Source organism: Lepidothrix coronata, unplaced genomic scaffold (assembly GCF_001604755.1).
Source record: "Lepidothrix coronata isolate B3197 unplaced genomic scaffold, Lepidothrix_coronata-1.0 Scaffold105, whole genome shotgun sequence".
NCBI lineage: Eukaryota > Metazoa > Chordata > Aves > Passeriformes > Pipridae > Lepidothrix > Lepidothrix coronata.
The window spans coordinates 2,183,444-2,196,305 of NW_016690285.1; the positions used below are offsets into that span (position 1 = coordinate 2,183,444).

Consider the following 12,862-nt stretch of genomic DNA (forward strand, 5'->3'; position numbering starts at 1 on the left):
CAGCAGCAGTGACATTATCCCAAACAAATGCCATTGTCCCAAACATCAGCATTGAAAGGATTTGCAGCCCTTGTAGGCCCGTTTACATGGGAGCATCCAGGAAGGTTGATTTGTTCGGGTTTCTTAAATAATATTGAAAAAAGTCTTTTTTATGAGAAGAGGGCGCAGGTTCATTCCCACTCCTGTTCCAGCTGTCGCAGGGAGCAGGTTGCACCCCGGAGAGCCAAAAATGGGCTTTCCAAGTGTCCAGGAACAGATATTTTTACCAATGGTGGCGTGGCAAGAATTTCCTGCCGGGGAGAGCAGCAGAACTGGTGGGGAAGTTGTGTGACCCCCTTCCTGAGCTGCCCAGTTCCTCCCAGTTGCTTTGTGAGCACACCAGTTGTGTGCATTTTGGGTTTCCTCCCTGCTCCCTTGGGGGCTGTGTGTGTTGTTTGGGATCCATCAGCCCGAGGTCCCCCCTGAGCTGCCCGAGTTGTCCCCGAGCAGCCAAACCCGGGGTGTTACAAACAGGGATCTGGGATGTTGTCCTTGCTGAGCCCACAGAGCCACGGCACTCCTCATGCTAATGACATTAGGGGAAAGGAGGCAGCCCTAATTAAATCAAATCTGCATTAGGTTGCCGTGGTAACTCAGGGCTGTGTCAAGGAGCTCTGATTACAAGACTTCACCAGTGTTCCTGTGCAAACCACCCAATGGCTCCTAAACTTGGTGGGTTATCACCAGGAGGGGCCTGGTAATAAAGAATTAAATTATATATACATATATATATTTATATATATATGTATATATATATATAAATGTGTGTGTATGAATAATATATATAATATAAATATTATATACAAGGTAAACATCATGTATTTTATATGTAATATATAGTATATAACAAATATTATATATTATTGCATATGTGTAATATATGTATAATATATGTAACATACTATATATATTATATATAATTATATATAATATATAAAAAATTATATATATATATATATAGTATATATAATTATATGTAATATATATAATTATATATATAACTATGTATAAATATATATAAAATTTTTGTATCTGTAAAAGTTCTTCNTATATTACAAATATTATATATTATTATTGCATACGTGTAATATATGTATAATATATGTAACATAATATATATTATATATGAATATTATATATGATTACATATAATATATAAAATATAATTATATATTGCACATAATTATATTATATATAAAATATATAATGAAATTATATATAGTATATATAATATATAATTATATATAATATATAGATATATGTAATTTTATATAAATATATACTATATAAATATAGTATATATAAATATGTATAATTTTATATAAAATATATATTATAGAAATATATAATATATAAACATATATAAAATATAAATATATATAATTATATATATTATATATAATAATATATTATATATATTATTATATATATCATATACAATTATATATAATATATAAACATATATAAAATATAATTATATATAATTACATATAATATATAATAATATATGATATATATTGTTATATATAGAATTATATATGTTTTATATATTGTATATTATATATTATATATATTATATATTATATATAATTATATATAATATATAAAATTATATATAACTATATATAGTATATATAATTATATGTAATATATATAATTATATATATAACTATGTATAAATATATATAAAATTTTTGTATCTGTAAAAGTTCTTCCCTGTTTCTTTAAACATGGAATCCCACAAAATCCATGCCGTGCACTAACCCCTTAGGGGTGACCCCTTTCTCAGTGGGGTGGGGTCAGAGAGCCAAGTGACCCCTTCCCACCAGCTCCCCCCTGGCAGTTAAAGCCTCCCCCATTTCGGTGCCATCCAGAGCTGTACCCCCGAGGTTCCCATAAAACCTGCCCTTCAAATTCCCGGGGAGATAAGTGGGGGCCCCGTGCTGCCCTCGCTGTGGGTGCCCCCGTGCCAGGGGTCCCTCTGACCGGGGCTCTGCCGTTGCCCCGCAGGTCTGGCAGTGCGGGGGCTCCCTGGAGATCGTCACCTGCTCCCACGTGGGCCACGTGTTCCGCAAGGCCACCCCCTACACCTTCCCGGGGGGCACCGGCCACGTCATCAACAAGAACAACCGCAGGCTGGCCGAGGTCTGGATGGACGACTTCAAGGACTTCTTCTACATCATCTCCCCGGGTAGGGCAGCGTTCCCTCGGCAGCGTTCCCTCAGCATCATTCCCTCAGCATTGTTCCCTCGGCAGCATTCCCTCTGCATCATTCCCTCTGCATTGTTCCCTGAGCAGCATTCCCTCTGCATCATTCCCTCAGCATTGTTCCCTCAGCAGCATTCCCTCAGCATCATTCCCTCAGCATTGTTCCCTCAGCAGCATTCCCTCAGCATCATTCCCTCAGCATTGTTCCCTCAGCCCTTTTCCCTCGGCGTTCTGGTCTGCGGAGCTGGGAAGGGGAGGTGTGAGGGAGGTGTGGATGTGTCGTGGAGTCATGGAATGGTTTGGGTGGGAAAAGCCCTCTTAGATCGTCGAGTCCAACCATCCCCCAGCACTGCCCAGGCCACCACTGACCCCTGTCCCCGAGTGCCACGTCCACATGGATTTTAAATCCCTCCAGGGATGGGGACTCCACCTCTTCCAGGATTTGATGACCATTTCCATGAGGAATTCTCCCAATATCCCACCTGACCCTCCCCTGGCACAGCCTGAGGCTGTTCCCTCTCCTCCTGCCCCTTGTTCCTTGGGAGCAGAGCCCGACCCCCCCGGCTCCCCCCTCCTGTCAGGGGGTTGCAGAGCCAGAAGGTCCCCCCTGAGCCCCCTTTTCTCCAGGCTGAGCCCCCCCAGCTCCCTCAGCCCCTCCTGCTGCTCCAGACCCTTCCCTGCACATGCTCCAGCCCCTCCGTGTCAAACCCTCTGTGTTCTGTTCCCAAGGAAAAACACCTTAAGGCCCCTCCTCTCCTGCAGTTCACAGGGTTTTTTTGGAACATTATTCCCATAATGTTCATTTGCAGCCAAGCAGGGAAGGTCTCTGAACCCAGAATTTGACCAGGTTATCCCTAAAATCCCTGAAGGTCCCTGGGCAGGATGTCAGTGGGAGAGGCAGCAGAGATGCTCTGGGTCATGGAAAGCAGGAGCTTTTTGGAGCTCAGTCCTCAGTGCCAGGAATTCCCTTCAGGAATTCCCTTCCCTGCAGGTGGTGGAGAGCAGCCATGGAGCTGATTGTTGCTGTTTTATTGTGTGCTCTGGGAGAATTTCCCCGTTTTTCCATCTTTAAAGCTCCTTCCAGTTGAAATTCTGCCACAGCAGAGTCAGTTTAAATTTTCAGTGTCACCAAGAAGTAAATAATACCTGTGGGAGTTTTTAATTTCATCTCCTCTATTGCAGCTCAGCTCATTCCAGCTGCACTCCTGCTTTTTTTCCACAAGCTGTTTTGGGGCTTGGATTTTTCCAGGGGTTCAGGACATCTCAGTCAGTGCTCAAGTGCCAGGCTTTAATTCCAAGCTGGGAATCACTCTGGGTTTGTGCTCCTGTTATCCCACATGTCCTGTGGCTGCTCAGAAAACATTTTGGATCCGTCCTGGAAAACCCTTAGGAAGGGAAAAAAAAATTAAAGCACCATAAAAATAACTCTGCACATCTTAAGTTCCCTGTAAGTGGTGTAAAAAAGGTATTTATGTGTCTATACCTTAGATATACATTAAATATAGAGCTGGAGAGGGACTTGGGGCAGGGGCCTGCTCTTTCTGTGAAGAAAAACCAGCATTCCCTTCTGAAACGAGCCCAAATCAGCTGAAATTTGGTGCTTCTGAACGTGCCCTCTCATCTTTACAGTCACACATTCCCATGTTTGCCCAAGGTTTTGGTACAAAATTCCAGCAGAGAACCCCTGGACATGATTTCATTGAAAGAAAAGGGTGAAATCAGGTCAATAAAAGTGGTGTTGGCAGGACAAGCTTTGTGGAATTCAAAATTTCCTGGTATAGGTGGTCCTGGTATTTTCTGCTCTCTTTTGAAGGTATTTATTAATATGCTGTATTAATTGAGAGATAAAATGAGATAATGATGTTGCCCAGGATTAAGAAGCAAAGGGAGGAGAAAAGATTTCGAAAACAAAATTATCATTTTAACTGAAAACTCTTCACAAAAATGCACAGGAAATAGTAGATTTTTTTTTAAATAGGTCATTCCTAAAGATCAGAAATTGTTCCCAATATTTTTAATCTGCTTTTTTACTCTTTTCCCTTCATTTATTAATCAAAATAAAAGGGGAGATCTCTGCATAATTCTGCTTGAGAACAAAGCAAGTTGCATGTTAGTAATTAGGTCTCTGAAGCTGTTATCCTTCAGCACAGACTCATCTTCCCACTCCTCCCCTGGGACCTGATTAATTGGATTCCTCAGTGGATATCCCAGGAGAGAGAGGAGCCAATGGTTCTTCCCAGTGAAGGGTATTAAATATCTCTCTCAGCATAACTAGGGTGCACACCCAATGATTGGATTCCAAATTAAAATCTGATCAATAGAGTTGCCTGTAAAAACAGAACAGTGCTGAAGAAGAGCCCATCTGAAATTTTTGGGGGTCTTGCACATATTTTAAACTGGTGCCTTCCCTTATCCTTGTGTGTGGGTAAGAAAAAACCTCTTTATTTCTGGGAGCCTTGAATGTGGCCATGGATGTGCTGCCTGTTTGTTGCCACGTGCTGAGATGAGTCAGGAACTAGAATTTTTAATAAATCCAACCTAGATTGACAAAAAAAAAAAGGGGAAAAAAATCCCCAAATATCCCTGCAGTGCTGAGGAACACTTGTCTGTTTGGTTTAGGGGAACACTGCACTGACAGGGAGCTTTGGGTTTTCCTTGGAGCCTGGCTCAGAGCTGCAGCTCCAGCCACGAGCCAAATAATTCAGGAGGGCTTAAAAAACCCTCAGAAACCCTGGATACACTCGAATGGGATTAAAGGAGGAAAGAAAGGCAGTGGAGGAATTTGCTCTGTAAAACAGGAGCTGGTGTGTGGCCCTGTCCCAGCTGGAGTCGGTGGTTGGAGCCACGTTTGGGATGAGATTAAAATGGTCCTGGGAGGTGGGAATGGGAGGGATTTCCCTCCTAAATCAGGACAACCTGTTGCAATTGTCTGACTGCAAAAAGGTTCCTGCTTCCCTGCCTGCTTGGGAAGGCTCCATGCCCAGAGGGGAGTGGAAATCTTGGAGCCACAAAAGAACATATTCCTTTATTTTCCGCAATTCTCTCTCCTTCCCCCCATACCAGGCTGTTATTGGCACCTCTAGCAAAGAGTTCATTTCTTTCATTAACAGCAGCTAATCTGTGTAATTAGCAGTCAACCTGCCACTGGTTTGACTTTAAGTCATCAAATGATCAGTGGAAATGATGGGGATCCACAGCCCAGGGTCACATTCCAGGTGCTTCTTTGCTCTTATCCCAACTTTCCACGGAGATGCTCCAGGGCTGGAGCCCCTCTGCTCTGGAGCCAGGCTGGGAGGGCTGGGGGGGGTTCCCCTGGAGAAGAGAAGGATCCAGGGAGAGCTGAGAGCCCCTTCCAGGGCCTAAAGGGGCTCCAGGAGAGCTGGAGAGGGACTGGGGACAAGGGATGGAGGGACAGGACACAGGGAATGGCTTCCCACTGCCAGAGGGCAGGGTTAGATGGGATATTGGGAAGGAATTCCTGGCTGGGAGGGTGGGGAGGCCCTGGCCCAGGTTGCCCAGAGAAGCTGTGGCTGCCCCTGGATCCCTGGGAGTGTCCAAGGCCAGGTTGGACAGGGCTTGGAGCAACCTGGGCTGGTGGAAGGTGTCCCTGCCCATGGCAGGGGGTGGCACTGGATGGGCTTTAAGGTCCCTTCCAGCCCAACCCATTCCATGATTCCAGGATTAGCTCTCTCCCTTGACTCCTTGGATCAGGAGCTGGTGATCCAGGTGTTCAGAGCTGAGCTCCAGCCAGATGTGCAGAGAGTGACTTCTCTGCTCACGTTGTTTTCCCTTTGAATCCACTGAAAATCCCCTCAGGAAAACAACCACTTTCTCCCAGGCTTTTCCAGCCCCCGGACTGTGGCAAACCTCGCATATGGATTAAGTTTTCCAGGTGTTACTCTTACAGAAATGAAACTATTCTCAGTTCTATTTCATTCCAAGTGGTTTTTTTTTTCTCCATCTTTACCAACATGAATTAACATCTCCTTGCTCAGCAGTGGCACATTTTGCCAAATTTGGAGCTGTGCCCTTGTCTGCCCATTTTCAGGATGTGCCTATTGGGGGAGGAAAAAAAATCAGGTGTAATACGAGCCAGCAACCATTTAATTTGTGCTGCAAACACATCTGCTGCTCCCTGGAAACAATCTGCTGCCTCCCTGAGATATTTTAAATCCGTTCTTTCTGCAGCTTCCCCTGGTGTTTCATTCCTTTGTTGCACCCAAGGACGTTTTCCTTGCGTTTCCTTATTTAAGTGGGAGCAGACTTGAGTCATTCCTTATTTTTATGTTTCCTGTGAGTCCCATCGATTATTCAGCAAGTGGGGACAATAAATAGGGATTGATTTATAATGGCCTGGCTTTAAATGGAACAGGAGGGAATAGAGAGGGTTGCTGGGATCCATATAGATGAGGTCCTTGCTTGGAGACAGAGCAGGGGGTGTGTGCAAGTTGGTGCAAGATGAGGAGAATATATATAGATATATATAGATAAATATATAAATATTTATAGATATAATATAGACATATAGATAAATACATAAATAAATCTTTATTTTATATATATATATAAATATCGATAAATATAGATATATATAAATATATATAGATAAATATATAAAATAAAGGAGCTTTGGGATCAGGGAATGTGAGTTTAGGAAAGAAAGGGAAGACACTTGGAAGGGAAAGGGGGCTGATGCCCAGTACCAAACTCCCCAAAATCTCCCCATCTCAACATCTGTTAGGATGGAAAACCAGAATTTATTTTGCTGGAGTTTGTTTAATTACAGAAATTTCAGTGTGAAGTTGAGTGGGATTGAGTGGGAAAAGGTTTGTTGCTTTTCCTACCCAGGAATTTCAGGGCTGAAGCGAAAGGTGGGAATGGAAATTCCTGGGAGGATTGGGAAGTGGAACAGAAACAAGGTGTTTTCCCAGGGGTGTTTTCCCTGAGAGCTGGTGGTTCTGGGCTGGTTTGGAACTGGAACCTTTGGGTCCTTTTGGGGTGAATAAAGAAGGACACACAAAGCAAGGGGACAGTCCTGAGATGTTGCCACTCCATGGGAGCCCAGGTTTGGTGCTGAGGGGGTTCAGTTCACGTAAATTAAATCAGTGACTGTGTAATTGCCATTGGGAAAACTAAAATATTAACTAAGAGCTGACCTTTAGATGCTTTTTTCCCCTGAACAGTCCAGTGGAACTCTGAGATCAATCCCCTTGCTTGCAGAGCAGCTGATAAATTACCTCTGTTTCTTTGGGGGGAAAAGTATGAAAACCCTGGAATCCTTTGAGACTTGGATAAAACCTCCCCACACCCTTCCTGAATGTCCTGCTCAGAAGATGCCCTGGGAGCTGCAGATTCCACTCCTGTTCAGCATCTCCAGCAGCTCTGCTAGAGGACAGCACCTGGATTTCACCTGGATTTGATTTCCCTTCGCTCCTCCACCACCCCAGAAGTCCTTAAGTGATTTAATTTCCCTCTCTGAGTTATGCCTGAGTGTTTTATTGGAATATTTCCACTCGCTGGAGTTTATCATTTCATGCTTCCCCAGAGCCTGAGCAGGTGCCACTTAAATTCCCTGGCACCAGGCAAGAACGTGGGGCTCCTGAGGAGTTTTTGCTGGTGGAGCATCAGTCGCTCCTGGCCATTGTCATCAGGATAAAGTGCTTCCAGGAGCACTTGGATTTAGCCTGGAGCAAGAACTGGCAGCTGTATTTCAGTTAATTATCCAGAATTACATCATCTCCTACAATTACACAGCGATACATAAACCTGGTTTGTCAGAGATGTAACCAGCAAATATCTGAAATGTGGGCATGAGGAGGGATCCAAAAGAAGTGTTTTGGGTAGTAATGGACAGTTTTACTGGGGTTTGTACTGAATTTCTCTAAAACTTGCCATCACCTTTAAGGTGTGATTTCCTGACAGAATATTCTGCTACCCTTGGAGCTTCACTTGTGTGACAGTTTCAAAGTAAGATCCCATAAATAATGGGAAGTAGAAGGTGAAGGAAATGCAGGATGGATTTCAGAGATAAATCCGGGAGTGTTGCCCAAACTGTTCCAGATGAGGGCTGGGAGTTGCTGCTGCTTTGCCAGCCCTGGTTGGACCACAGCTCTCGTCCAAAATGAGATTTAACTGGGCTACAGGGAATTTTTGACTTGCTTTTGGTTCACTTGGAAGTGTCTGAGGCCAGGTTGGATGGGGCTTGGAGCAACCTGGGCTAGGGGAAGGTGTCCCTGCCCATGGCAGGGGGATGGAACAAGATGAGCTTTGAGGTTGCTCCCAACCCCAACCATTCCATGATTGTGGGATGATTTAATTTTATATAATGATTTAATTTGATATAATCCTCAGTGAGGCTGACAACCCTCCCATCCCACTGCACCCCAATCCCAGCACGTGGACACGGATAACTGGGAGCTGGTGCCGGCTGGAGGTGGCTCTGGGATGGTCCAAAGGGGATTTTGCTCAGCTCTTCTCTTCCCATTCCAGGTGTGGTGAAGGTGGATTATGGAGATGTGTCCGTCAGGAAGGCCCTGAGGGAAAGCCTCAAGTGCAAACCCTTCTCCTGGTACCTGGAGAACATCTACCCCGACTCCCAGATCCCGCGGCGCTACTACTCCCTGGGAGAGGTACGGGATGGGCACGGGGATACGGGAAACTGGGAATGCAGGGAACCAGGGGTGCAGGGAGCCAGGAGTGCGGGAAACCAGTGAGCTCAGGGAACCAGGAGTGCAGGAAACAAGGAATGCAGGGAGCCAGGAGTGCAGGAAACAAGGAATGCAGGGAGCCAGGAGTGCAGGAAACAAGGAATGCAGGGAGCCAGGAGTGCAGGAAACCAGGGATGCAGGAACCTAGGAGTGCAGGAAACCTGGAATGCAGTGAACCAGAAGTGCAGGAAACGTGGAATGCAGTGAACCAGGAGTGCAGGAAACAAGGAATGCAGGGAACTAGGAGTGCAGGACACCAGGGATGCAGGGAGCCAGGAGCGCAGGAAACAAGGAATGCAGGGACCTAGGAGTGCAGGAAACATGGAATGCAGTGAACCAGGAGTGCAGGAAACAAGGGATGCAGAGAACAGGTGAGTGCACGAAACAAGGAATGCAGGGAGCCAGGAGTGCAGGAAACCAGTAAGCAAAGGAAACCACTAAATAAGGGAAACCAGTAGTACAGGAAACCACTGAGTAAAGGAAACCAGTAAATGCAGCAAACCAGTAGCACAGAAACCAGTAAGTGCAATAAACCAGTAAATGCAGCAAATGAGGAGGTGCAGGAAACCAGTAAGTCCAACAAACCAGTAAGTCCAGTTTGACAACCCAGTGAGTGCCCTGAGCAAACAGAGCCATCCCCGAGGAGTGAGGAGGCTTTGGAGAAGGGCTGAAGTGCTGCTGGTCACTCCTGGATATTTATCTTGATTATTCTGGGCAGGGGGTACTTTCTCCAAGCCTCTTTTAAGGGGGAGTTGCTAAATTGCACCGTTAAAAATTCATCTGTGAGCTGAGTGTACATTCCAAATGCTCACCGTCCAGATTTATCTTTGAAATGGAGCAGTGGATGGGAAAAGTGAGGTTTGGGACTAATATTTTGACATAATGAATACGCAGCAGTTGAAGGGGACTTTCCATCATCCCTTATCGTTCAAAAACAGGCTAAAAAAAAATGCTTTTTTTGGGGCTTTTTTAAAAAAAGAAACATGTTTGTTCACTGAGTGTTCTCCAGCCAGGCTGCCTGGAGCTGAGGATCACAGACATTCCTAATAATGCCATGGTTTTGTATCACCAGGAGCTGAAATCTCTTTAAAATTCAACTGTTAAAAATACTCTATTGAGTTGTACCTATGCTGACTTTTCAAAGCTCTTGAATGGGTTGATTTAAGGATAGAATAACAATCAAATGAAAAAAAAAATGGCTTTTTTTTTTTAACGCCCAGGAAAGTAATTTCCCATTGAAACTTGCCATTGTAGTGAGAAATAAAAGGTACTGTTGGGTTCCCAGTTAAATTATGACAAAATAAAGTGAAGAGTGGGTTTACAGCAAGGAAAGAACTCGTCTAACAAGTGTCAAATAACGTGGGTTTGTGCCACATTGTCAGGCTGCAAAACAGAGCTATGAGAAAGTCAGAAAACAGTTATTAAAACACCTGATTTTTGCCAAGGTGGCCTCAGTTTCTATGGCAACAGCAGTTCAGGGGCTGGGAATTCAAATTCCTGCTTGGCTGTTCCAGCTGCTGCCGGTGGAGCAGGAAAGGGGATTTTGAGCCCCAAAGCAGCAGGAATGGGCAATTTTTAAGCCCTCAGAAGTGCATTTTTTCAGTCATTTTTTTTTCCTTTTCAGTGGAGATTTAGGCAGGATTTGAACCATCCCACCTGGCAGGGCAGCAGGGGGGTGACCAGGCTCCTCCTCAGCTCAAATCCAAGGAAAAATGATGCTCCAAACTCACTGTGGAGTACAGGGCAATCTAAATATAAGGAGGATTGAATGAGATTTCCCTCAGATGCTTTTCACACTTACACTGAATATATAGTTTAAAATCTCATTATACTCCTTGTAATTATTGTATTTATTGTCACCTTCTTTTGGGAGGGTGATATATTTACAATTTTCAACAAATAAATACATTAAAATAAATCAATACCTATATTTGAATGCACAGAAAATGTACTTTCTGCTGACAGAAACACGATTTTTTTTCTGCAGAAATGTGGCAGATTTACAGACATTCCTTTCAAGGGATATTTCACCTCTTTTCTTCCTCCAGATCAGGAACGTTGAAACCAACCAGTGTTTGGACAACATGGGCCGCAAGGAAAACGAGAAAGTGGGATTTTTCAACTGCCATGGAATGGGAGGAAATCAGGTAAAGCAGGAAAAAAAAGAGGAAAGGTGTGGTTTTTGTGAAATAATTGGTTCAGAGTGCTGTGAGAGCTGAAATGTCACCCAGGTAGGGCTGGGGGCTTGTCCTGGGCACCCTCACTAGTCCTTGGTTCATTATAAAAAAATATTAGCGAAAAATAGCTGTATAATTTTTATATTAAAACATACTATTTTATAGAAAACATTATGTTTTATATAAAATACTATATTTTATGGGCACATTTTTAAATTTAAAATATCTATTTGAAATTCTATTTTATATGCAAATAATATAAAAGAATCAATGAGCATTCCAAAATATTTTGCATTTGTGTCAGAAGAATTTTAGGACGACTCAGCCATTTCTTTGAGCCTTTTATTTTGTCTTATTCTATTTTATTTTGTCATATTGGCCATTTCATGTAATTCCAGCTCTTGAGTTCTCTCTGATGTCTGGAGTGTTTCTGTGGGTTGCAGTGGATCTCTCCCAGTTTCCCTCCTTGGTGCTGAGCACCAGGCCAAGGGAATTCCTGGCACTGGTGGTTGGAGATTGAGGCAACAGCAGAACAGGTTTTATAGGAATTTTCCAAAATGTGAAGGTTGTGCAGCCCTGGCAGGGGCTGGAACCCCCATCCCTGGAGGAATGTTTTACCTGTCACATTGGGATGTGTGAAATGCATTCTTTAATTAGCTATAAAATGCATTCTGTCCTCACCTTCTATTTTTAGGTGACATTAATATCATTGTCTCTGTAATTAGTATTGGTGGGAGTTTTACATCAGCTTAATTAGCATTCGCTTTTCTTCTTAACGTGGTGACTTTTCCAAACCCAGCTTCCTTAATGGTCAGTCATCCGTGGAATCAGAGAATCCCAGAATGGTTGGGTCGGAAGTGACCTTAAAGCTCATCCCATTCCAACCCTGACACCTCCCACTATCCCAGGTTGCTCCAAGTCCCACCCAGCCTGGCCTTGGACATTCCAGGGTTCCAGGAGCAGCCCCCCAGGAGCAGTCTGGAGTTCTGTGACCCTCTGTGGCTCCACCCGTGTGTTCCAGGTGTTTTCCTACACTGCCGACAAGGAGATCCGCACGGACGACCTGTGCCTGGACGTGTCGCGGCTCAACGGGCCCGTCCTCATGCTCAAGTGCCACCACATGAGGGGCAACCAGCTCTGGGAGTACGACGCCGAGGTACCCGGGGGGTCGGGGACAGCCCGAGGGACGGGGGTGTCCTTGGCAGAATCCCGGGATTGTTTAGGCTGGAAAAGCCCTCCGAGGTCGCAGAGTCCCCCCTGTGCCCGATGCCCGCCTTGCCACTGAGTGCCACGGCCAGGCCTTCCTGGGACACCTCCAGGGATGGGCACTCCAGACCTCCCTGGGCAGCCCCTGCCAAGGCCTCACCACCCTTTCCAGGAGAAATTCTGCCTCAAAGAAAAATTTCTCCTTCTAGGCTGACTGGACAATTGTTAAAATGTGTTGCACATGAACACCTCCCAGCCAGAAGGATCCTTTGCATCCTTGTCTAGAGAACTTAATCTGGACTAAGAAGGAGCCTCCAAGATGTGCTGTGGCCTGTCAGCTCCCACCCAGGTGTTCCAGAGGATTTAGGGAAAACAAAACCCCTAGAAATTCCGTTCTAGCCCAAGTATGAGAGTCTGTAACTGCAAATGCCACCAGAAAAGCTCAGCATAATTCTCTCTCATCTTTATTTTTGTTGCCTTCTGGAAAAGCCCTCCCAGCCCATGGATCCCCCCTGTGCCCGATGC

General features: G+C 44.5%; 1 protein-coding gene across 3 annotated transcripts in view; it reads left to right on the forward strand.

The window, feature by feature from the left end:
- Positions 1 to 12,862, forward strand: part of GALNT13 (polypeptide N-acetylgalactosaminyltransferase 13) — a 66,242-nt gene that overhangs the window by 50,642 nt on the left and 2,738 nt on the right. Inside the window, exons 9-13 of one of the 3 annotated variants that reach the window (XM_017823813.1) lie at positions 2,050 to 2,230; positions 8,737 to 8,876; positions 11,003 to 11,101; positions 12,153 to 12,287; positions 12,547 to 12,850. In XM_017823813.1, the coding sequence (XP_017679302.1) occupies positions 2,050 to 2,230; positions 8,737 to 8,876; positions 11,003 to 11,101; positions 12,153 to 12,287; positions 12,547 to 12,582 (591 nt within the window). In that variant the 3' untranslated portion in view covers positions 12,583 to 12,850. Of the gene's footprint in view, positions 1 to 2,049; positions 2,231 to 8,736; positions 8,877 to 11,002; positions 11,102 to 12,152; positions 12,432 to 12,546; positions 12,851 to 12,862 lie in introns of those variants that run through there. The other 2 variants (XM_017823815.1, XM_017823814.1) reach the window with 2 other exon arrangements.